General features: G+C 37.8%; 1 protein-coding gene and 1 long non-coding RNA gene across 2 annotated transcripts; both read right to left on the reverse strand.

The window, feature by feature from the left end:
* Positions 1 to 493: 493 nt before the first annotated feature.
* Positions 494 to 950, reverse strand: LOC110908044 (histone H4). Its single transcript, XM_022152941.1, has one exon. The coding sequence runs from the start codon at positions 915 to 917 to the stop codon at positions 606 to 608; it is 312 nt and encodes a 103-aa protein (XP_022008633.1). The 5' UTR covers positions 918 to 950; the 3' UTR covers positions 494 to 605.
* A 21,861-nt stretch (positions 951 to 22,811) lies between these two features.
* LOC118486380 lies at positions 22,812 to 24,598 on the reverse strand. The gene is made up of 2 exons (XR_004878689.1): positions 24,243 to 24,598; positions 22,812 to 23,482 (listed from the first exon to the last, which is right to left on the reverse strand). It is a non-coding gene; the product is annotated as an uncharacterized LOC118486380 (long non-coding RNA).
* Positions 24,599 to 27,933: the final 3,335 nt, after the last annotated feature.

Raw genomic sequence — 27,933 nt, forward strand, 5'->3', positions numbered from 1 at the left:
CGGAAATCCGGTGATGGAAATTCAAAGTATGTGGAACGGTTTTATATAAAGATATTCACGGGAGAAACCGCAAACTCGTATTAATGAGTAATCGGGTATCTGACAGTGATGTGGAATGGTTTTTATATCACAACATCACAACCATCTTAGCAAATCATGCGTTGTTGATTTTTCATATACTAAATTCTAATAACTTCAATCAATACCCAATTGTATCGACTTTCAATCAACTTTACAACCATCTTCTTAGCAAAGCGTACTTTTAATTACCCATATACTAAAATGCACGGCTTTTTAATTAAGCATAGGACTCATATACCAAAACTCAAAAAAGAACATTTCATCAAACGTTTGGTATGCATATACATTAAAAACACACTCTTGTGAACCAAATCAGAAAGAGAAACTCACACACCCATTTCATCAAACAACTGGTACGCACAATACTAAATGAATCATACATAGTCCAGTTCACCCCCAAAACATCAAAAGCTATAATCGCAGAATCAAACAACTGAATTGCATTAGAAGATTCAATTACACAGATATATGAACAAAGTTAAAACAATAGATCTGTGAAAAAACAACCAAACCCTAAATATAATTCAACCCCCAAAGCCATAGAGGGTACGGCCCTGTCGTTTCAAAGCATAAACGACATCCATGGCAGTAACAGTCTTCCGGCGAGCATGCTCTGTGTAGGTAACCGCATCACGAATCACATTCTCCAAAAAGATCTTCAAGACGCCACGTGTCTCCTCGTAGATTAAACCGCTAATACGCTTCACACCTCCTCTTCTCGCCAGCCTCCTGATCGCCGGCTTGGTGATACCCTGGATGTTATCACGGAGAACTTTACGGTGTCGTTTTGCTCCTCCCTTTCCCAGCCCCTTGCCTCCCTTTCCTCTTCCTGACATTATCGTATTTGTGGTGAATTTTGGTTTGAATAATGTTGTAAGAGGGAGTTGTTTATATAGTGGTGATTTGGTTTGTAGTGTGGAATGGATGGGATCTCAGCCGTTGGATCGGTGATCCGTGTGATGAGAGTTAAGTGTTGTGATTGGTTAATTGATATGCCCACTCGTTCAAAAAAAAAAAAAGTTAAATTTCATTTTAGTCCATATGGTTTTGGCCATTGTTCAAAAAAAAAAAGTTAAATTTCATTGGGAAATTGGCCTGTAATAATCCCATCTAGACCTTATTGGCCATTAATAATCCCACCTCTGAATATTCCCCCCACCAGTCCTACCTTTCACCTATTTTTCCTACAATGGTCCCCCGTTAAAAAAACTTAACGGAGTTAAGCTTTTTTCCAAATTACAAACAGATTTTTAGGGCTTTTGATTAGAACGTTGATATGAGTCCATTGATGTAAAACTTGCCTCGAAACAGTGCTCCAAACGATGAAAACGGCGCTTCAATTCGGATGTTTAAATTTCCAATTAACCAAAATCAAGTCACTTCGAGCACCATTTCGAAGTAAGTTTACATCAATGGACTCGTATCATCGTTCTGATCAAAAGCCCTAAAAAATCTGTTTGTAGTTTGGAAAAAAGCTTAACTCCGTTAAGTTTTTTTAACGGGGGACCATTGTAGGAAAAATAGGTGAAAGGTGGGACTGGTGGGGGGAATATTCTGAGATGGGATTATTAATGGCCAATAAGGTCTAGATAGGATTATTAAAGGCTAATTCCCCAATTTCATTTTAGTCCATATGATTTTGGCCATTTTGATAGTTTGGTTCAAATGTTTTATTTTTCGCATGTAGGTCCATAAAGATTTTATCTTTACCATTTTAGTCCACTGGGTTAACTTCATTCATTTTTTCTGTTAAGGAGAATGACAATTCGGTCATTGTATATGGTCGAATTGTCATTTTAGTTGACAGAATTACATATAAAATGACCGAATTACCCTTCTCATGAACAGAAAAATGAATGAAGTTAACCCAGTGGACTAAAATGATAACAATGAAACCTTTTTGGACCCGCATACGAAAAATGAAACATTTAGACTAAACTGACAAAATGACCCAAACTATAAGGACTAAAATGACATTTAACAGAGTATCCGTTTGACATACGTTTAATGTGTTAATTTGACACTCTAATTAGTTTTGAACACATATTTTCATTGATGAGATGTATGTTGATAACTACAAGGGTTTGTTACATAATAGAGCTAATACATACATATGAAATATAACAAAATAGTTTATCCATTTTGCAACTGAATATTTAAACTACATTTGAATTTAAAATTTAAATATTATTTCAATAAATCCTTTAAATTGTTGATGCCTTCACATGCCCTTGCAAGATGGTGGACCCATTATAGACACCAATCTTGGACCGTAATCTTAGAAATGGAGCACGGGAGAGCGTTTTGGTAAGGATTTGAGCAAGTTAATCCTTAAGTTCACATGTATGACCTTTAAAGAGCCAACAACTACTATCTGTTCACGCATGAGGTGATAATCCAACACAACATGTTTCATTCTAGAATGGTAAACGAAATTGGTACACACGTAAGTGACACCAATGTTGTCACAATATATAACTTTTTTTTTATCTGTAAGTTTTGTAATATTAGTCAATTGTGTTTTTTATGAGTAGGATTCCTATATTCATAAACTGAGTTGTTGAATTATCCTTTGGGAGCACAACATTCTCACTCTCGCCCACCACTTCAATATTTATATAACCATAACCATACTCAAGAATGCATATTCGAATGAAATGATCACTGATACTCATTCCACCACATATTTTTGGCGAGGCGTCTTAATGGACTCAATGAAATTGAGTACCTTCTATTCTTTTCCTCCGTCGTTGGGACTTTTCATCCTATTCATGTATGATCCTTTTCCACAATATATTACTCATCTAGTTAAGTAAAGAAGCATGCTAAACGTACACCACTGGATTTTTCATCTTCACAGAGAGGGAGGGGATAGGTACGGCCACGGCCAGTAAAAATGAAGGTAGCGGAAGGGTAAGTTTAACACAACCTCGTAAAACCATTAACCATAACCATGTGTAGTGGGGCTTGAACTTCAAGTCCCTTATTTGGGCATTATCCGACATGTGTCTCCTAGTCAGCAAAAGGACATTATAGGGCTTGAAATTAAAAAGAGTGTAGTGGTATAATGTTCCATAATATCCATTGCAATGATTATAGGGTGTAGTGGTATAATGCTCCATAATATCCATTGCAATGATTATATGCTGAAATTGAATTAGAATAAAAAAAATCAAAAAAAAAATCAAAAACTTTCCATTGGCGATTCTCAAACCGATCCGGCGTGTTTAAGGAAGCGCCCAGCATAAAAAAAAAAACCCTCAAAAACGCCTCGGGGGTGATGACACAGGCATGATGGGGCGTTTTTTTTTTTTTTTTTTTTTTTTTTTTTTTGGGGGGGGGGGGGGCAAAACCTTTTCCTCTACGGGTGGTCTAAATAGTTTGAAACCTAAACACAAGTTATGGATTAACTGCTGTAAACGAACCGAACGTTCAGCGAACAGTTCGCGAACCGTTCGGCGGGAAGCTCGTTTATGTCCGTTCGTTTAATAAACGAACGAACATGAACAAGAAATTTCGTTCGATTAGTTAAATGAACGAACATGAACATAGGCCTCGTTCGTTCGATTGTGTTCGTGAACGTTCGGTAAGGTGTTCGTGAACGTGTTCGTGAACATTCGTTTATGTTCGTATGTTTGTGTTTTAATTGAAGATATTTATACTTCTTCTATTTTATTTGTACTTTTTATATTATTAAACTTTTATTTATTTTATTACCTTAACAGTTAAACTAGGAAACTCACTTTCATTTTGTTAATTGCATCATTTCCCTTTCATTTCGCACTATTTACATCGGCAAATACAATCGACCTCCATTCCACAATAAGGGATTCAAGTTCGAGTGCTACTCTCTAGGCCATCTATCTTTATCCTTCGTCGCGTTCGCCAAATTTATTTGTGTTCGTGAACCGTTCACGAACACGCTCATTTCCTTAATGAACGAACACGAACATAAAATCTCGTTCGGTAAGTGTTCATGAACCGTTCGTAAACACATTTATTTCCTTAACGAACGAACACGAACAAGGCCTTGTTCGTGTTCGTTCGGTTTGTTTACAACCCTAGAATTAAGTGCTTGTAAATGACATGTGTAGCAGTCTTTTGTGGTCAATATCGAAACTAGAATGCGTATTCTGATTGGGAAACCCATTTCACAATGATGTTCTGATAGAATGATTGATAACTTCACAAGCTCAAACAAAACAAAAATAAAATACTAGAGGGAAGTTAATGTACAAATAAAAATAATCTTGATAATGATAGAGTAAGTTTATGTTATTGTATTAATTAAAAAACAAGTTAGTACCACCGTGGGTCGGGTTGAGAAGAAACATTCAAGGGACGAGCAGGAATCGGATGAGGAGGAGGTCGAAGAAGTCTACAACGAAACTAGTGCATTTATGACATCGGGTACTCATCCTTTTTCTTCAAAAGCAGGGGCAAGCACCTCTTCTTCCAAGTTCTCGAATGGATAGACTGTCTGCGTTTCGTCTGAAGGGGCTGCGGTTTTGTGGCCACTTTATTTTTGATGATGGTGGTTGACATTATGTGTTTGTGTTTTGCATTGTTTGTCTACTAGATGTCGAGTCATGATGTATAGTAGACTAGGTCTTTGGGGTTTTTATAGGTCTTTGGATTTGTTTTGTTTTACATATATGGGGCATGTCCTGTATATGAACTAGTGTGGAACACATCCTCACTACTTGTACTTTATTGCGGTTGCATTTTAATAGATTCACCGGGGTAACCCTTTACCCAAAAAAAAAAAACAAGTTAGTATTTCATAAAAACACTAGAGGAAGTTAATGTACAAATGAGAATTAATGTATGAAGTATATGCGGTTAATTACGCATAAAGTAAAATAAGCACACAATGATGTGCTAAAAGTAGTTTAATAATTAATAACTAAATTGATCGGGTGTGGAGGAGGGTAGTCCAGGGCCGGCTCAAGGGGGAGTGAAACAAAGCAAGCCGCTTTAGGCCTCCACTTTCCCAGGGCCCCAAATTCTTAAGATAACATATTATATGTAGGTGATTTTGACTTTAAAATTGTTGGCGTTGAGGTTTATGAATATAACTATGTATACATAGAGATGGTATATGAATCATAGGATCAAAAACAATTTTTATTCTTTTATTTTTTACGCAAAGGGCCTCAATTTTGTTATCCGCTTCGGGCCTACAATATTTTGAGCCGGCCTTGGGGTAGTCCTCAAAGAATGCTCCGCTACGTAGGCGCCCACGTAAACGGGTGTGAGAATGAGCCTGAAGGGGATGGACCTAGGGTGTGAGGGATGGGCATCAATATATATATATATATATATATATATATATATATATATATGCTAATTATAATGAGAAAACACACCCCAGTTAAGAAAACCCAAGAAACTCACATGTGTGGCTAGGATTCAACCACATCACTTGTACACAAAGATGAAGTCAAGGGTAAATTTGGCATTTTACCCATTGACTGAAAGATGTATATGAGTCTTTTCAACTCTCTCACTTTTGCATTAAATGCATGTATTTCTTTTAGTTATTTTTTCATTTTCAATTTCTCTTTTTAAAAGATTGAATCTCAGTCACCATATCATAAAAACCCACAATAACATAAAAGAAACATACATTGTAAAAATCTAGAGATGCTTAGAGAGAGAAATATTAGAGAGAGAAGATCAGAGAGAGGGATGCAGTGAAAATCGAAAAGAGAGAGACCTCATGCTTTTTCACCTCAATTTCTTCTTTAGATCTAATAGCATTTTATCAAATCCCATGATTGTATCAACAAAATCTCAAACAAAACGGTGTCGAGGTGGTCAGTGGTTTCGGTTCAAAAAGATGATCCGAATAAAAAAGATGATGCTTCAGATGACGTTTGACGATGCTCCAGATGCCCCGATTGAAGATGCTTCGAAAAGATGCTACCAGATCTAAAAGATGCTCAAGATCCGGCTGAAGATGTTCAATGTTGAAGATGATGTTTCAGATGATGTGTTCAAGATCTAAAAGATCCTCAAGATCCATAAGTATGTTTGTTTACAATTTTTTTTTCAGATTTGCAATTTTTTGTGTTTTGTAGATCTTATTTTTTTTGTGTTTTGTAGATCTACAACTTTTTTTTTATTTTTTTGTTCAAGAAGATGAATGTTTATAATTTCTTATTTTCTAGATATGTTGTTTTTTATTACCGGTTTTATCAACTTTTTGTGTAAATATTTTGTTTTCAGATTTGAAAAAAGGAAACAAATTGATTTTAAGTTCTTATATATTGGATTAAAATGTAATTTACCTTCTTGTTTATTGTTATGATGATTAAATCTAAAAAATCTGTTGTTATTAGATTCTTGTTAATGAAGTTATATTTTTTATATAAATTTTGTAACATTGCTAGTTACATTACTTATGTTGGATTATTGTTAATGAAGTTTATTTTTTATTTAACAATTCTCATAACAATTCTTTGCGTCTTAGTTACGAAATGTAATAATCAAATAAAAAAATGTATGTTACATTTTTTTGTGTTACATAAATAATGTATGTTACTGAAAATAAAGTGCGTTGTTACATTTTTTAGATTGTTGTAAAAATAAAGTGTGTTGTTACATTTTTTCCAGATTATTGTAAAAATAAAATGACTGTTACAGACACAAAGTGTGCTGTTACATTTTTTTTTGTGTGTTAAAAATGTAACAATCAATCAAAGCAAAAATGACTGTTACATTTTTTTATGTTATAGAAATAATGCCCATTACAGAAAAATAAAGTGAATTGTTACACTTTTTTTAGATTATCGTAAAAATAAAGTGTGTTGTCAATTTTTTTTCCAGATTATTGTAAAAATAAAGTGTATGTTACAGAAACAAAGTATTACATTTTTTGTGTTGCAAAAAAAAGTGTTACATATGTGACGTAAAATTGATCATGTAAAAATTGTAGTGTACGTACCAACATGTAACATCTTTTAGTAGAAAAACGACTTTTGTAACAATGTGATGTAATATAACACTTTGTGTCGGAGGAGAAAAAAAGAAAACGTGTTACACTTTTATGTATGTGGATATCTTTTAAATGATAAAAAAATAAGCATTTTTCTTGTTTACTGGGTGTTTACATTTTTTGAATTTATACAGAAAATGTAACGTTTTTTTTTTTTTTTTTTACTTTTTTTTTTGTAAAATGTTATACATGAATTAAAAAGAAGCCATCATCTCATGAATGGATCTTAGGGTGATATACAAATTATAGTGTTTTTTTAATAAGAAAAAGATACACGAAGGGAAGTCAGAAGTAACACATAATTTAAATACACATAATTCAAATACCCCTTGACTTCATCTTTGTGTACAAGTGATGTATTTGAAAAAAGGTGATTTGTCATAACTTTTTGAATTATGTATTTGAAAAAGGGGGATTTGTCAGAACCTTTTTTTTTTTTTTAATATGTATTTGAATTATGTGTTCCATTAAAGCGAAGTCAGAAGTCAGATGCACTCATCCACCCAAGAATACATTTGTAACTCTCCATCCCCATTTTACCCTTACATGTACTATTTAATGATTAATATAATAAAAAAAGTAAGAGAGATAATACACAAACACATCACAACCATCCATCTCTTCTAATCAATGGTTATTAATGGGTTTTCAGGGTTTCTTCAACTCAAGTGGGTTTTCAATTTATCCTTGCCCTATATATATATATATATATATATATATATATATATATATAGGGTAGGGCTAGATAGAAAACCCTATATATATAAAAAACCCGAGAAAACCCAAGCTCCCGACATTTTTTTTTTGAAAAAAATAACACATGTAATATACATGTTTTTAAGACTTTTGGGCCAAAAAAATCAAAAAAGCGCCGAAGGGATATTTTTAAAAAAAAAAAAACAAGTTTCAGCAATTTTCAGCGAAATTATGTTTTTTTTTGCTTAACACGTGTTAGGAGCTGAAATTTGTTTATTTTTTTTAAAAAAATCCCTTCGGCGCTTTTTTGTTTTTTTTGGCCCAAAACACTCTAAAACATGTATATTACATGTGTAATTTTTTTCAAAAAAAAAAATGTCGGGAGGTTGGGTAAAAATGGCTTCCCATTTGGGTTTCCAGAGTTTTCTAAGAATTTTAGGGTTTTTTATCTAGCATTATCCTATATATATATATATATATATATATATATATATATATATATATATATATATATATAGGGTTAGGTTAACGTACAAATGCCCTTATCGTACATTACGTACACTACAATCTCAGCCGTCCGATAATCTTCCCATATTGAATTCGCATGTTGTTTTTTTGTAACAATTTCGCATGTTAATTTTTTAACATGCGATTCATCAGAATTACCACATGCGAAATTGTTACAAAAAAACAACATGCTATTTCATCAAAACTAACACATGCGAAATTGATACAAAAAACAACATGCGAATTCATCAAAAATTATTACATGCGAAATTGTTATAAAAAAATAACATGCTATTTCATCAAAATTATCACATGCGAAATTGGTACAAAAAACAACATGTGAATTCATCAAAAATTATCACATGTGAAATTGTTATAAAAAAAAAACATGCGATTTTAAAATGCGGGAAGATGATCTGACGGCTGAGATTGAAGCGTACGTAATGTACGATAAGCAATATTGTACAGTACTCTTTACCTATATATATATATATAGGGGACCGCTAAAATAAAAACCATCTCCAGTTGTAAAAACCGCGGAAACCACTTTCTGGCCATTAGATCTTCAAAATGGATGGAAGAGATTAAAAGTAGTTAAAAGTAATATTATATTGTTTTTGTCTTATTATTTCTTTAATATTTTAATCTAAACGGGTATTTAAGTAATTTTGTTTTTTTTTGTGTTATTAGTTTTATTGTTTTTTGTTACATTTTTGTCCTATTGCATTAATTGTTTTTTTTTTTTCTAAATCAGATTCTTTTTATCAAACAACATTTTGAAATCAGATTTTTTAATAAAAAAAATTTACGCGCGTTTTTTTACGACGCGTTTTTTACGCGCATTTTTTTACGACCCGTTTTACGCTCCGTTTTTTCACGTCGTTTTTGCGACCGGGTTTTTAAGTGACGTTTTTTATGTCCGGTTTTACGCGCCGTTTTTTGCCGCGCCGTTTTTTGCCGCGCCGTTTTTACGTCACGTTTTTACAAAGCCGTTTTTACGCCCCATTTTTTACGTCTCGTTTTTACGAGCCGTTTTAGCGTTCCGTTTTTATGTCCCATTTTTTACGCGCCGTTTATACGGCTCGTTTTATGCGCCATTTTTACGACACGTTTTACATGCCGTTTTTGCGACCGTGTTTTTACGCGCCGTTTTATACCGCGCCGTTTTTTACGTCCCGTTTTTACGCCCCTTATTCTCGCCACTTATTCTTTATGAAAACTTTTTTTTTACGTCCCGTTTTTGCGCCCCCTTTCTTACACATGCGTTTTTAAACTTTTTTTACGGTTTTAAACTTTTTTTACGGTTTTAAACTTTTTCTTTATGAAAACTTTTTTTTACGGTTTAAAATTTTTTTTTACGAAAACTTTTTTGACGTTTTACGTTTTACAATTTACATAACACAATGTTTTACGTTTTACATAATAAGGTTTTACGTTTTACGTTTTACAATTTACATAAAAAAGTTTACGTTTTACAATTGACATGAAATTTTTTTACGTTTTACTTAGAAGTTTACATTTTACGTTTTACGTTTAAAGTTTACGTTTTACGTTGTACGTTCTACAGGTTACATAAAAAAATTTACGTTTTACGTTAAAAAGTTTTTACATAAAAAAGTTTTACGTTTTACGTTAAAAAGTTTTTACATAAAAGTTTTCGTTTTACGATTTACGTTAAAAAGTTTACATTTTACGTTTTAAGTTAAAAAGTTTACGCTTTACGTTTTACCTTTTATGTTAAGAAGTTTACGTTTTACGTTAAATAGTTTACATTTTAAGTTAAAAAGTTTTTACATCAAAGTTTACATTTTACGTAAAATTTGTATAGTTTTACGTTTTACGTTAAAATTTTTACGTTTTACGTTTTAAGTTTACGTATAACGGATTTTTAGAAAATCGGGCAGAGTTTCCTCTGTTTTTGGACAATCCCGACAACTAAGTGTCGATTTATTTTTTTAAAATACAACAATAAACCAATCACAATTATCAATATATATAGTTTTCGTTGAAATGTCAAAACATAACAAATTTCTAATCCAGTCGGTTCAAGCTCGGGTCGCGTATAACTAAAAATCTATAATTATATAAACAAGATTTTCGCATTGTTTAAATTGTTACCGGGTCTGGTTTTGACTGTGGTTGACTGGCTTTGACCAGTTGACTGACTTTGACGTTCGTTGACCGAGCCTTTGACTGCCGTTGACTGAGTTGACCCGACATCGAACCGAGTTGACCGGGTTTAACTAGTTGACCCAAATTGTCACGGACCACAATCTGACCCGTCGAACCACACCCGAACCGCGGCTGACCAGCTTTGACCGAGACCCGAATCCGAGCCGAAAACTCGACAAAATATGAAGTAAACCCGAACCTAACCCGAACCAAAACTCAAACCACATCAGAATCTGAGCACCAAATCTAAGCCGAACTTGAACCAAACACACTCACCTCTACTGCAGTCGTCGCCGGTGCAGCTCCGGCGCCGCCCGGCTACCGTCGTCACCATCAACGTCATTGCTCAAACCCTCACCACCACCACAAAACCCATGAAGAAAAAAGGAAAACCGAGTCTTGATCTGAGGGGTTACCGGCGACATCAACTCACGCAAAACCCAAACACAAATCACGTCATTGCTCAAACCCTCACCGCCTTCGCCGTCAAAACCCACCACCACCACAACACCGCCCATCGCCGACTTGAAACCCACCACCACCACAACTCCGCCGCCGTGAACGGCGTTGGCCGTCGGTGACATCAACACCACCGTACCCGAACTACCGTCGCCATCAAAGCCTCACCACCACTGCTCCACGCCCTATCGCCGCCGCCATAGCCGCTGATGCGGCACCTTCGTAACCAGGTGGCCAGAAACCACCAGCCTGCATCTCGACTCTCTCTCTCTCCTTGGGCTCTATATCTTTCTTTCGATAAAATGCAAGTTATGTGTGTGTTTTGTTTAGTTGGGGGGCTAGGGTTTACAATATGCTCTCTATCTTGTTTAGTTGAGATCTAGATGAGATGATTTCATTTGCTCAAAAAGAGACAGAAAGATGAGATTTAAATGAGAGAGGAGAGAGGTGAGAGGAGAGAGGAGAGATGTAATTAAAAATTCAGTTATTTAAATGAAGAGAGAGGAGAGATTTGACATTTGGGGTAAATGACCAAAATACCATTTGGGTTGTCATATTCTGATTGGTTAAGAGTTGTGACAACTCGAATTTCCAAGATTCTATTTCGCATTTATTGCACGTTCATGTATTGACTAGTCGTTTATTTGTACAATTGATTGCCCTGGAATTATATATGTTTTGATTGTTTGATTGTGCATGGTTGTTTGTTAATGGTGAAATTGGTAAATATATGAATTTGGGTGGTGAAATTATGAAATTGTTATGAGATGGTGTACATGTGTAATAAATAATACTAAAGGGTGCTTAGGGTTGATAGTGAAACTTTAACAACTCATAACCTTAATTCTTTTCCCTAATCATTCTCTAATCATTCACAAAGAATCAAAAACACGTACTTTCACCTCCTCTAATCCTCTCTACAACACCTTCTCATCATTCTTGGATTCACAAGTTCTTTGCATCAAGTTTGATTGCCAATCCATCTAGAATCGAATCAAGGTCGTGTGTAACGGACTTAGACGATTAGCAAACCCTAGAAGCAATAACATACCGAGCAAACCAAGGTGAGTTCACACCCTTACTAAGGCATGGGATTCCCGGGGCTTGGGAATGGGTTTTAAAGGAATAAGGTTGAATAGATTCGTACTGACACTATCACTAGACTACCATACCATCGTCCTCGGTTGTGCAGGACACATACGTGCAATCTACGTACACATATACTTACTACTATCCTCGGTTGTGAAGGATACTTATACATACTACTATCCTCGGATGTGAAGGATACTTATACACATTACTATCCTCGGTTGTGAAGGATACTTATACTTAATTACTATCCTCGGTTGTGAAGGATACTTATACATATTACTATCCTCGGTTGTGAAGGATACTTATACTTAATTACTATCCTCGGATGTGAAGGATACTCACGTAAGATCTACGTGAACTTATACTTACTACTGTTCTCGGATTGTGAAGAACACATATGGTTACGAATAGTCTAGTGGATATACAACATGGGAAGCCCCCACCAATAGAACGTACTATCGGCCCAGTAGAGCCACATGTTACAAACGAACTTACTATTACGCATATACTTTCTGTGAACTCGCTCAACTAGTTGTTGATCCTCTGTTACATGCCTTGCAGGTCGTTAGATACATGGAGCTTGCACAGGGAGGAGCTGGTCGTTGTGGGCTTGGATCGTGATTATCTTGTTAAACACTTTTGATACTTGATACTTTATTACGATGGGTTTTATTTATACGCTTCCGCTAAACAATGATAACTTACTTATGTTTTTGGAACACCTTTCATATGGATTGGGTTTGGTTTAATAGCAATTACTTTTACTATATATATTGTTCTATATGATTGGTGGCTTGATCCTGGTCAGTCACGCTCCCAAGCGGTGATACTCCGCAGGTGGATTTTGGGGGTGTGACAGATTGGTATCAGAGCCATTGGTTATAGAGAACTTGGTTTTAATATGGGGAAAACGTTTTTATTAAAACCAGACTATAACCAGAACAGTGCTCTCAACGATCCACAACGACGCTTCGCTCCACGTGCAAGACTCAACATTCTAGGTAATAAGGTTTATGTTTATTGCCTACATGCTAGAAATGTATAGAACTTTGCTCATAGTATGCTTAGATACACATGACACTATTGCATGAGAATACCTACGTGCTTACACTTTTCTGTCATCGCACTACTCGCAAACCATTCATACTTATGCTACCTTTACTACTCGATCATGTCTGGACGTGTTAACATGAATCAAGCCCAGTTGACGGCTCTCATTATCGAACAAGTTGCTGCGGCGCTTGCAGCCGCGCAAGCGGGGGTATAACCTGCTATTCCGAACCTATCCTAGGATGTTAGATCCTACTCTCGTGACCCAACTCTCGCGCTTAACATTGACCTATCTTTCTCGCGCAACGGGTCAGAACGCATAGCAACCTGTCTGCACATTCAAGAACTTCATGGACTGTCGTCCAAGCACATTCAGTGGCACAGAAGGAGCAGTTGGACTACTCCATTGGTTTGGGAAGCTCGAGTCGGTATTCGAGATGTGTGAATGCCCTGAGGCTCGCAGGGTCAAGTACGCCACTGGTACTTTGGAAGGAATCGCGCTAACCTGGTGGAACGCGCAAGTACAGATACTAGGGTTGGCAGCTGCTAACGCCACCCCCTGGAACGAAATCAAAGAACGCATTAAAATGGAATACTACACGCGTGATGACATCCACAAGTTGGACGTGGAGCTTACCATTTGAAAATGACGGGGTCAGAAATTGAAGCTTATACGAAACGGTCGAACGAACTGGCCATCTTGTGTCCAACCATGATGGACCCTCCAAGCAAGCGTATCGAATTGTACCTCAAGGGTCTAGCCTCAGAGAATCAGAGCCATGCTACATCGGCTAACCCCGACAATATCCAATACAATCAGCGTCTTGCTCATCGCCTCACGGATCAGGCAGTGGAACAGAACAGGCTGCCTAGTTGTATCAGCGCTATTACTACCGCTACCACTTCTGCTACTCCCGCTACTCCTAGTGACAACAAGCGGAAATGGGATGGGTATTCCAGCAAGGGTTCCACTACCGTTCAGTCTCAAGCACAGTAGCAGCGCAAGAATAGCGATCACCAGAGCCCGGGTCAGCCAACTTCTGTGGTCAGGGGCAGGGTGGATATCGGGAAATTCGCCCAATGTGTATCTAATGCAACAGACACCAAGGTGGTTAGTGCAACGAAGGACGTTGCCAGAGGTACCTCAAGATGGGCCATGAAGCTAAGGATTCAGGAGCCCACGTCCTGCAAATCAGAATCGCCAGCAGCAACAGCAAGCAGAAATCCTATGCAAAGAGAAGATCATTCGCATTCCTCGTTCGGGTAAGGAACCTCTTGAAGTTCAAGGCGACAAGAGTGGTGTTGTGGTTGGCATCACCTCTTTCTTGAAGGCTCAGAAATGTTTGCGGAAGGGCCACACCGCAATTTTGGCTCTCGTCACTGACGCATCAACGAAAGAAGAGAAGTTGGAAGACCATCTAGTTGTACGCGACTTTCCTCAGGTGTTTCCTGAAGATTTACCTGGTCTACCGCCTCATCGTCAGGTCGAATTTCAAATCGAGCTCGCTCCAGGAGCAGCACCCATAGTTCGAGCACCGTATCATTTAGCTCCAACCGAACTGGAAGAACTGTCAAAGCAGCTACAAGAGCTCTTGGAAAGGGGCTTTATTCGTCCAAGCTCTTCGCCTGGGGGAACTCCAGTGTTATTTGTGAAAAAGAAGGACGGTACCTTCAGGACATGCATAGACTACCGGGAACTCAACAAGGTGACGGTGAAGAACCGTTATCCTCTTCCGCGTATAAACGACTTATTCGACCAGTTGCAAGGGTCGTGTTACTACTCCAAGATTGATCTAAGGTCTGGTCATCATCAGCTGAGAGTCCGGGATGAGGACGTCTCCAAGACAGCATTCAGAACTCGCTACGGTCACTACGAGTTTCTAGTCATGCCATTTGGGCTTACGAACGCGCCTGCAGTCTTCATGGATTTTATGAACATGGTGTGCAAACCCTATCTTGACAAGTTCATCATTGTCTTCATCGACGACATTCTGAACTACTCCAAGAGTCAGGAGGAACACGAGCAGCACTTACGCCTTATCTTGGAACTTCTTCGAAAGGAGCAATTGTACGCAAAGTTTTCTAAATGCGACTTCTGGCTTCGTGAAGTCCACTTCTTAGGCCATGTGGTGAACAGGGATGGGATTCATGTCGATCCATCCAAGGTAGATTCGATCAGAAACTGGCCTGCACCGCGTACACCAACGGAAATACGCCAATTCTTGGGTTTGGCGGGATACTACAGGCGGTTTATCAAAGACTTCTCCAAGATCGCGCAGCCGCTTACTATGCTGACACAGAAAGGGGTCGTTTACAGATGGGGTAATACGCAGGAAACTGCTTTTCAGTACCTGAAGGATAGACTATGTAGCGCACCTATCCTCTCACTGCCCAAGGGCACGGATGACTTCGTGGTTTATTGTGACGCATCGATACAGGGGCTTGGTTGTGTATTGATGCAGCGGGATAAAGTTATTGCCTACGCCTCTCGTCAACTCAAGGTTCATGAACGGAACTACACGATGCACGATTTAGAGCTGGGAGCTGTTGTTTTTGCGCTTAAGATATGGCGACACTACCTGTACGGTACCAAGTGCACAATTTACACCGATCACAGGAGTCTCGAGCATATCTTCAAGCAGAAGGAATTGAATATGCGTCAACGACGATGGGTCGAACTGCTTAATGATTACGAATGCGCCATCAAGTACCATCCAGGCAAAGCCAATGTTGTGGCTGATGCTCTCAGTCGAAAAGACACTCTACCTAGGCGGGTACGAGCTTTGTAGCTCACTATTCAGTCTGATCTCCCTGCACAAATACGAGATGCTCAGGTGGAAGCATTGAAACCGGAAAACGTAAAGGATGAAGCTTTGCGTGGCTCAAGGCAACGATTAGAACAAAGGGAAGACGGCGCCTATTGTGTAACAGGACGTATTTGGGTCCCACTATACGGCGGTTTACGAGAGCTTGTGATGGACGAAGCACACAAGTCTCGCTACTCGGTACATCCAGGGTCGGATAAAATGTACCACGATCTCAAAACTACATATTGGTGGCCAAGTATGAAAGCCCACATCGCCACCTATGTTGGCAAGTGTTTGACCTGTGCGAGAGTCAAGGTTGAATATCAGAAACCCGCAGGCCTACTTCAACAGCCTAAGATACCTCAATGGAAATGGGAAGAAATTTCCATGGATTTCGTTACAGGCCTACCTAGATCTCAGCGTGGGAACGATACAATATGGGTAATCGTGGATCGACTCACCAAGTCTGCACACTTCCTAGCTATAAAGGAAACGGATAAGTTCTCCACTCTCGCAGACATCTATCTTAAAGAAGTTGTTTCGAGGCACGGGGTGCCCATCTCCATCATTTCGGATCGGGATGCACGATTCACGTCAGAGCTGTGGCAAGCAATGCACAAATCTTTCGGCTCAAGGTTAGACATGAGCACGGCGTATCATCCTCAGACGGATGGGCAGTCTGAGCGAACGATCCAGACTCTCGAAGACATGCTTCGGGCATGTGTCATTGATTTCGGCAACGGCTGGGAAAAGCATCTCCCTTTGGTGGAGTTCTCATACAATACCAGTTATCACACCAGCATTCAAGCCGCTCCATTCGAGGCATTGTACGGACGTAAATGCCGGTCACCTCTCTGTTGGGCAGAGGTGGGGGATAGTCAGATTACGGGTCCAGAGATTGTAGTGGACGCCACAGAAAAGATTGCACAAATACGACAACGCATGGCGGCAGCGCGCGACCGTCAGAAAGCTTACGCGGATAAGCGTAAGAGGCCATTGGAATTTCAGGTCGGGGACCGGGTTTTACTTAAAGTCTCACCCTGGAAGGGTGTGGTTCGATTTGGTAAACGAGGCAAACTCAATCCACGGTATGTTGGACAGTTCGAAATCACTGAAAGAATAGGCCCAGTAGCCTACAGACTAAACCTACCAGCTGAACTCGGTGCAGTTCACAATGTATTTCACATGTCGAATCTGAAGAAATGCCTATCAGATGAGACCCTCATAGTTCCTTTTAAGGAACTCACTATCGACGAGCGGTTGCAGTTCGTCGAGGAACCAGTTGAAATCACGGACCGGGATGTTAAGGTCCTCAAACACAAGAGAATCCCTCTTGTTCGAGTTCGTTGGAACTCCCGACGTGGCCCAGAGTACACCTGGGAACGCGAAGACCAAATGAAAGAAAAGTACCCCCAGTTATTCGGAACCAATGCAACCACTACTGAGGCTGAAGCTACTACTACTGAATTTCGGGACGAAATTCCAAATCAACGGGGGGATGATGTGACACCCCAGGAAAACCAGTGAACGATATAACTTACCTAGCTTCCTCAGTGAGTGCGCACCAAATTTCGGGACGAAATTTCTTTTAAGTTGGGGATAATGTGACAACTCGAATTTCCAAGATTCTATTTCGCATTTATTGCACGTTCATGTATTGACTAGTCGTTTATTTGCACAATTGATTGCCCTGGAATTATATATGTTTTGATTGTTTGATTGTGCATGGTTGTTTGTTAATGGTGAAATTGGTAAATATATGAATTTGGGTGGTGAAATTATGAAATTGTTATGAGATGGTGTACATGTGTAATAAATAATACTAAAGGGTGCTTAGGGTTGATAGTGAAACTTTAACAACTCATAACCCTAATTCTTTTCCCTAATCATTCTCTAATCATTCACAAAGAATCAAAAACACGTACTTTCACCTCCTCTAATCCTCTCTACAACACCTTCTCATCATTCTTGGATTCACAAGTTCTTTGCATCAAGTTTGATTGCCAATCCATCTAGAATCGAATCAAGGTCGTGTGTAACGGACTTAGACGATTAGCAAACCCTAGAAGCAATAACATACCGAGCAAACCAAGGTGAGTTCACACCCTTACTAAGGCATGGGATTCCCGGGGCTTGGGAATGGGTTTTAAAGGAATAAGGTTGAATAGATTCGTACTGACACTATCACTAGACTACCATACCATCGTCCTCGGTTGTGCAGGACACATACGTGCAATCTACGTACACATATACTTACTACTATCCTCGGTTGTGAAGGATACTTATACATACTACTATCCTCGGATGTGAAGGATACTTATACACATTACTATCCTCGGTTGTGAAGGATACTTATACTTAATTACTATCCTCGGTTGTGAAGGATACTTATACATATTACTATCCTCGGTTGTGAAGGATACTTATACTTAATTACTATCCTCGGATGTGAAGGATACTCACGTAAGATCTACGTGAACTTATACTTACTACTGTTCTCGGATTGTGAAGAACACATATGGTTACGAATAGTCTAGTGGATATACAACATGGGAAGCCCCCACCAATAGAACGTACTATCGGCCCAGTAGAGCCACATGTTACAAACGAACTTACTATTACGCATATACTTTCTGTGAACTCGCTCAACTAGTTGTTGATCCTCTGTTACATGCCTTGCAGGTCGTTAGATACATGGAGCTTGCACAGGGAGGAGCTGGTCGTTGTGGGCTTGGATCGTGATTATCTTGTTAAACACTTTTGATACTTGATACTTTATTACGATGGGTTTTATTTATACGCTTCCGCTAAACAATGATAACTTACTTATGTTTTTGGAACACCTTTCATATGGATTGGGTTTGGTTTAATAGCAATTACTTTTACTATATATATTGTTCTATATGATTGGTGGCTTGATCCTGGTCAGTCACGCTCCCAAGCGGTGATACTCCGCAGGTGGATTTTGGGGGTGTGACAAGAGTAGTTCTCGCGGTTCTTACAACTGGATGTGGTTATCATTTTAGCGGCTCCATATATATAGGGGCTGCTAAAATGAGAACCACCCCGAGTTGTAAGAACCGCGAGAACCACACCATCCGGGTCGCCGTTTACCATGATTTTTTTTACAACTATATGTGTATATTATAAACACATCCGTAAAAAAAAATTTAAACGCCCCCCCCCCCCGAGGGGGTAGTTTTTTACACCACAAGTTTGGTGTTTTTTTTTTTTCACCAAACTTATGGTGTAAAAAACTACCCCCTCGGGGGGGGGGGGCGTTTAATTTTTTTTACGGATGTGTTTATAATATACACATCTAGTTGTAAAAAAAAATCATGGTAAACGGCGACCCGGATGGTGTGGTTCTCGCGGTTCTCGGGGTGGTTCTCATTCTAGCGGCTCCCTATATATATATATATATATATATATATATATATATATATATATATATATATATATATATATAGGGGAAGGATGTATAGAAAACCCACTTTAATTTAGAAAACCCGGGAAACTCAAAGCTCCCGATGTTTTTTTTCTTGAAAAAATTTACACATGTTATATACATGTTTTTAAGGGTTTTGGGCAAAAAAAATCAAAAAAGCGCCGAGTATATATTTTTTAAAAAAATAAACAAGTTTTGGTGTAACACATGTTACATTCATCTGACATATTTGTAACATGTGTTACACCAAAACTTGTTTATTTTTTTTTAAAATATCTACTCGGGGCTTTTTTGATTTTTTTTTCCAAAACCCTTAAAACATGTATATAACATGTGTCAATTTTTTCAAGAAAAAAAACATCGGGAGCTTTGAGTTTCCCGAGTTTTCTAAATTAAAGTGGGTTTTCTATATATATATATATATATATATATATATATATATATATATATATATATATATATATATATATATATATATATAGGGCAAGGATAAATCGAAAACCCACTCCAGTTGACTAAACCCTGAAAACTCATTAATCACCATTGATTAAGCATGATGGATGGCTAAGATTAATTTTGGGATATGTGTTGCTTTTTCTCCCTTTCTCTCAATATTTAAATATATATGATGTACTTGGAGGGTAAAATGGGAAAAGTCTACTTCTATATGTCAGATTTTTTATTTCTTTTGATGTAATTCTGTTTTTTTTCATTTTTATATAAATCAGATTTTTTGTTTCTTTTTTATATACATCTGTATTTTATTACATAAAAATGTAACAAACATTTTTTAGTTATCAATTTATGCCACATTTCTATAACATAAAATATTACACAGAAACGTAACATATAATTTTTACATGATCAAATGCACTTTATTTTCTGTAACGGACATTATTTCTGTAACACAAAAAAATGTAACATGCATTTTTGCTTTGATTGATTGTTACATTTCTAACACAAAAAAAAATGTAACAGACATTTTTTCTTTGATTGTTACATTTCGTAAGTATGTTCAACATCAAACATCTTTTGAAATCATCTTCAACATCTGAAACATCATCTTCAACATCTGAAACATCATCTTCGAAGTGTAGATTTCCAAACAAAGCTAAAAAAAACATACTTATTCACCTTCTTGAACAAGATCTAAACAAATTTTACACAAAAATGATGCAATCAATAATAAAAACAACAGTCTAAAAAAGTGTACAACACACTTTATTTTCAGTAACGTGCATTATTTATGTAACACGAAAAAATGTAACATGCATTTTTTAATTATCAATTTATGCCAGAAACACAACACACTTTATTTTAGTAACGTGCATTATTTATGTAACACGAAAAAATGTAACATGCATTTTTTAATTATCAATTTATGCCAGAAACACAACACACTTTATTTTCAGTAACGTGCATTATTTATTTAACACGAAAAAAATGTAACATGCATTTTTTTAATAATAAAAAATTGCAGATCCACAAACCACAACAAAAAAAAAAACAAATTAAAAACATTCATCTTCTTGAACAAGAAACAAAGTTGCATATCTACAAAATACAAAAAAAAAATGATAAATCAAGAAATTAAAAAATTGATAAATCAAGAAATTAAAAACATTCATCTTCTTGAACAAAAAAAAACAACATATCCAGAAAAAAGTTGCAGATCTACAAAATACAAAAAAAATGAAGAACTACAAAACGCAAAACAATTGCAAATCTGAAAAAAAAAACTGAAAACAAACATACTTATGGACCTCGAGGATCTTTGGGGTAATCTTCAACATCAAACCGGATCTGACAATGAATTAGATCTTCAAGATCTGGATGAAGATCTTCAATTGTGTAAGATGAAAAACCCACTCCACTTGCCACTATCCTTCATCAAACTTCAACGATCACCACCCACCTGCGTCCATCCTTCATCAACAACCGCCAACATCAACCCACCTGCCACCTTCCTTCAACAACAACGACCGCCATCAATAGCCGCCATCAACCCCACCTGCCACCATCCTTCATCAACCTTCAACTGTCAATTTGAGCTATCCTCTTTTGTACATGAAAACCCCAACTTTTTATTTCGAACAAACCCTAACCTTCCACCAAATCTGCAACCACCATTGCAGATCTGGTTCCCGAAGAGAGAGATGGGAGATGGTGGAAAGAAAGAGGAAGAATGATGTTTAATTCTGATTATTTCCGATCTGGATCCGGATCCGACTATGGGGATGAGAGTTTACGGCGGTGGTGGTGGTGTTGGAAGTAGGTTACGGCGGTGATGGTGGTGGTGGAAGGAGGAAGAGGCGATGTTGATGGTAGAGAGATGGAGCAGAGAGTTTGGAACATGGAAATGGGAGTTTTGTTTCAAATCTTAGATCTGGAATGAAGTAGAGAAGTTTTTTTATAAGTGTAGCCATTATAAATTCTAGAGAGAGAATATGTAAAAAAGTTGTCAGAATTCTCATAAAGGTACCTGTTACATTTTCAGGCTATGGTAAATTGACGTAAATACCCCTCTCTTCAAGTTTATTCATATGTGATGTGGCTGAATTGTAGCCACACACGTGGGTTTTCAGGGTTTAGTCAACTGGAGTGGGTTTTCTCCTTATAATTAGCCTATATATATATATATATATATATATATATATATATATATATATATATATATAGAGGTTTAGGTTCTTTTGTGAACACTTTCCAAGTAATGAACAAATCGAACAGATCCTGGCGATAGATCTTCTTAACCTTAACATAAGGGTAGGATCGTCTTTTAACATTTATAGTGTTATATATAATTTTCTTTTTTAAATTTCTCATGGCAGTTATCAGATAAACCACCCACGCTTCAACATGTCCAACAAATTCAAAATTCAATCGATCAACCAAAAAAAATATGCGTCCATATCTTCCGGTTCGTTCTTCATATCATCAACCATCATTCACTTCGTTCTTCTGATTATCAACAACCAATTGAGCAGCGAATTTGTTCCACTGAAGATTTACTAATCACGACACATACAAACGATCAACATGTTATTTCAGCGAATTTGCTAATTCATCAGAGCTCTCAACCCAGGATTGCAACATCAAGGTATAATCTTAAAAAAATTGTGTATACAAGTTTGCTTCCAGTGTCGTTCAGGAGATTACATAGTTGTGTATTGTTTGTTTTTGGTTTTATAATTCCAAAGATTTATACTTTATGACAGATTCCAATGATCAACCTGATGTTGCAACCAATTTTTTTGTTCCTCGGAGCACTGAACGAGTAGTAGATCATCATCAAGGTATAATTTTAAAACACCTATACCTACTTGATTCACGAGGATAACTTCTATAGACACCACGTCTAGCAAACCATAAACTAATCAAAGACACACAGTAATTAAATCTAACATGAACCTATCAGTGAAATACATTCAATAAGGAAGCATGTGAAGTTATAATCATGAAATCAAGCAAGTTTAGATATGCGTATACATCGAATCAAGAAACCAAAGTCGTTACTTTATTAATCAACCACAAACATGAATCAAAACCGATAAAAATCTAAATTTTGTCATGTAATTATCATTAACCTAGGTAATATACAAAGATTTAGCCTAGAACCATTGATTGAACAAAAACAAAACAAAGGTTAAGTAGAGAACTCATGGTTTGAAAGATCAAAAACAAAGAACTAGAGAAACCGGAAGTGTGAACCCGATAATATTCAATCACGTGCTTTGAATCTTCAACCTTCGTGATTCTGTGCGTTAAATTCTTCCACTTTGATGTTTCAAAGCTCTGAATTTCGCCTAGGGTTGTAGAATTTCGTCCAAGATTGATGATGTTATTTTATGGGATTAGATTTGGTATATATCATTGCAAATCATGATCACAAACGACACTTTCTTCGATTTAGGTCCCCTTGCATCGCGCGAGGGATAATTAATTAAGGCACCGCGTAGCGTGAGGGCCATAAAGTCAACATCAGGTCAAATCCTTCCCTCACGTCACGCGGGGGAGCTTCCCTTCCCCTGTCGTGCGACGCGACGTGGTAATTTCTCTCGTTTTCTTAGACGTTTCATTGTTCGATCACTCATACGCGTTTCGATACTCAGTTTTCTTCCTACCTAGTTCGTTTTTTCGCATGTTTCAGCTTCTTTTATCCCCCGAGACCTGGAAATCGCAAACGAATCAGTAAAATACAAATTCTACCTAAACACGACACAATTGGACTCAAAAACTGTACAAACTATACATGGAAACTGTATGTATTTTGCAATACATCAAATATCCCCACACTTGTTCTTTTTTCGTCTCTGAAAAAGAATTATGCTATGGAATCATAGTCAGGTTTACATCCAGTTTCAAAAACTATGTCACTTAACTAAAATCTACTCACATGTTAACCACGATTGCAGGTATATGTATCCACTTAAACCCAACACCACGACTAACTAACACTACGACTCAGTGTCTCATCAGTCATCCCCACACTTAAAATTTGCATTGTCGCTAATGCAGCAATGAAAACACTACTAAAAAATAAAAATAAAGACAAAACACAAAAATAAACTAAAAATAAAATACAAAATATACAATGGAAAAGACTTAGCTGGTAATTTGTTCCGTTTATTTTTCGAAAGCTTGTGTTCTTATTTCGTTTCAATCTTTGTAATATCGAGACTTTGATCGTAATGGAAATACGCTTTTATCATACTTGTTTAATTCATACATACATGTGATATGCACAAAAAGCAACATATAATTTATATAAACAAGGCATAAAATCAACTCTTTTTATGTACTAATGTTGGGAAAAAGTGCGTTTCTTTGTATACTTTTGATTTTCAGGATTAAATGAGCTTAACCGTACAAAAGGAACAAATTAACGGCAAAAAAACAACATAAATACAAGATAGAAGAGTTGACACACCATGTCTACCCTCCAAGCTACATTCCAAGGCCAAAACGACAAACCAGAAGGAAAGCACGCAGCAGTGCCGCCAAGGCATGGGATCGTGCCTCACTCCAGACTACCTTATCAACTGGTTCAAATCCTGTCCCTTAAAAGGATTAAGGCAATAGAACAAACCGTTAGTCCCACCGCATGAGAGCACTGTGTCCTCCTAAACCTTCTTTTGCAAGAGTCGACTTATCGCTATTCTTTGTCATAAGTGGCGATAGTTTCTTATCATGTTACCACTACATTATGCCCAAAGATACTTTTGGCCACATGTCAGGGTGGTTTTAGTTTAGAAAAGTCAATGTTTGTTGTTTAAAATAATTTAGTCATTGTTCATTTTCATATTTGTTTTAGTAGTGATGTCTATAAGCCTTGGTTTATGTAGGTCCGTGTTTCGGGACCCAACCCGTGATTTTCGTGTTCAAAGATGGAAGAGATAAGAGAGGATAAACATAACAAACTTTGTATTAATCCGGTAGTAAACATTACAAGTCGGCCCGGTTACATGACAACCGAACTAATACCAAAGAAGTATACATCCGGGGAGAAACCAAGTGGTGATTTCTCCCGGTGAGGTCTCAGACCTCCATTCTCTCTCTAGCACACACTTGTGCTCTCACTCTTGTGTTGCAAATGACAAAGTGTTGGTATTTATACCAAAACAAACACTGCAGGTCGAAGGATCAGACTGACTGGTCGAAACATCATCCTTCGATCAGACAGTCTTCGAAAGATACTCACATACCTCGAATGATATCCTTCGATATCCTTCGAGGTCCATCCTTCGATGGGTATCTTTCGAGCTCATCGAAGGATATTCATAATCCTTCGATGCCTTATCCTTCGACACCAATAACAACACAGCAACTTTGTCTAGCAACACACACACACAGTCAAACCAACAACCCTCTCGTTTGACCACTTCAAACGAGCGGGTCTATACACGTTCGCTTGACCGTTTCACTAACTATTACAAATTCAGCATAAAATAAAACTATTCTATTCGACAAGCATCGGACACAAAATCTGCATCAACAAATTCCCCCTTGTCCGTTGCTGTCGAATGCTGAAAATGCAATTGCAATCAATCTTCAGCCAAGTATTCATCTTCTCTGTGTAGACAAATTCCCCCTTGACCGATGATCCAGGTAAGTAGCATCCTGATGCTCATTGTATAAGATTTCCCCCTCAAAGTACGCGTATCCGTGTTGAGTGTTGTGCAATTTCCTCAAAAGGATCAATTGACCGATCTTCCGCTGATCTTCCAAAACTCCAACCGGCATATGATAAAGGTTCCATTCTTAAACAACTGCATCAAGTCTTGATCTTCAAGTGTCTGTGCAAAACATTCCACGCTGAACCGTTTGAATCACCAGAAGATCATAAACTCTACCACCTGAGATTGCGTTTAGAATTTTGCCGAAGAAATTCAACAAATGAAAAAATTTTTATCCCCCCATTTCTTTGGCAAGATCTCTAAACCTTAACAGATTCTTTCCACTTCAAAGAAACTGTCGTCAAATATTCACCAATTCCCTCCACCAAGCGGAACTGTTGTGTTTGGCCCATAATAGTCACGTTACCATGTTTGTCATTGCATCGGTAACCGTGACTACCCCACATTTTCAAACATCAAGTCTTCATCATCTCTTGTGTTCATCATGCTGCATCACCCCGCGTGTTCCCAAATCCCGTACGAATTTTGATGTTGAAACTTTGAAGCCCGGTATGAATAATCCTTGCGAACACCCGACCCGACTCCAAGTGAATTAAATGATTAACCCCAACACACTGTCTGAGTTCATAAAATTCCACAACATCTGGATCCTTCGAAACACCTGCATCAAACGAAAGATAAACACCAAGACAGCTTCGAAAGATGATCTTTCGAAGTCTTTCGAGCACATGTCACATATCTTTCGAGCATCTTTCGAGCACATGTCACAGATCTTTCGAACACCTTTCGAAGTTGGACATGGCTGATCCTTCGTACACTTCAGAATTGATCCTTCGAAGTCTTTTTGATCCTTCGAAGAACTGATGATCTTTCGAGCACTCCTGTTCATCTTTCGAATCTCCTTGTTCGAAGGATGATCTTTCGAGATCGAAAGATATCTTTCGATGGTTCTGACACAAGGACAGAAAGTACGACAGGTTGGTGAAAAGTTGATGTGGTAGGTGACCAACTTTCGCACATTTCGAAGCATGAAAATTTGAATTTTGAATTTTGTTTCATCCTTCGAAAAACTGTTCAATCTTTCGAGGACAAACAGCATCTTTCGAAACTTGAAGCTGTCAAGAACATCATGAACACGGAGGACTGTTCATCTGCAGATCTGACCGAAAACACTTTGTATACAGTTTTTGATGATGGAAACTTGAAGATTTAGGAGAAAAACATAAAACCCAACACCCGGTTTAGCACAGATCTGGATATCCGGGTCCAGATCTGGGTTTTTCTCATTTTCACCTTTTTTACATCTTGAACAAAAAAACCCACAAAAATCACAGATCTAGAGCACATGTGACTTAGTAAACGGTTAGTTTTACTAAATCGGGCACCATGGCTCTGATACCAATTGTAGGTCCAGTTTTCGGGATCCAACCCGTGATTTTCGTGTTCATGTTCAAAGATGGAAGAGATAAGAGAGGATAAACATAACAAACTTTGTATTAATCCGGTAGTAAACATTACAAGTCGGCCCGGTTACATGACAACCGAACTAATACCAAAGAAGTATACATCCGGGGAGAAACCAAGTGGTGATTTCTCCCGGTGAGGTCCCAGACCTCCTCACTCTCTAGCACACACTTGTGCTCTCACTCTTGTGTTGCAAATGACAAAGTGTTGGTATTTATACCAAAACACAGGCTGCAGGTCGAAGGATCAGACTGTCTGGTCGAAACATCATCCTTCGATCAGACAGTCTTCGAAAGATACACACATACCTCGAATGATATCCTTCGAGGTCCATCCTTCGATGGGTATCTTTCGAGCTCATCGAAGGATATTCATAATCCTTCGATGCCTTATCCTTCGACACCAATAACAACACAGCCACTTTGTCTAGCAACACACACACACAGTCAAACCAACAACCCTCTCGTTTGACCACTTCAAACGAGCGGGTCTATACACGTTCGCTTGACCGTTTCACTAACTATTACAAATTCAGCATAAAATAAAACTAATCTATTCGACAAGCATCGGACACAAAATCTGCATCAACAAATTCCCCCTTGTCCGTTGCTGTCGAATGCTGAAAATGCAATTGCAATCAATCTTCAGCCAAGTATTCATCTTCTCTGTGTAGACAAATTCCCCCTTGACCGATGATCCAGGTAAGTAGCATCCTGATGCTCATTGTATAAGATTTCCCCCTCAAAGTACGCGTATCCGTGTTGAGTGTTGTGCAATTTCCTCAAAAGGATCAATTGACCGATCTTCCGCTGATCTTCCAAAACTCCAACCGGCATATGATAAAGGTTCCATTCTTAAACAACTGCATCAAGTCTTGATCTTCAAGTGTCTGTGCAAAACATTCCACGCTGAACCGTTTGAATCACCAGAAGATCATAAACTCTACCACCTGAGATTGCGTTTAGAGATTTACCGAAGAAATTCAACATTTGAAAATTTTTATCCCCCCGTTTCTTTGGT

Source organism: Helianthus annuus, chromosome 14, assembly GCF_002127325.2.
Source record: "Helianthus annuus cultivar XRQ/B chromosome 14, HanXRQr2.0-SUNRISE, whole genome shotgun sequence".
NCBI lineage: Eukaryota > Viridiplantae > Streptophyta > Magnoliopsida > Asterales > Asteraceae > Helianthus > Helianthus annuus.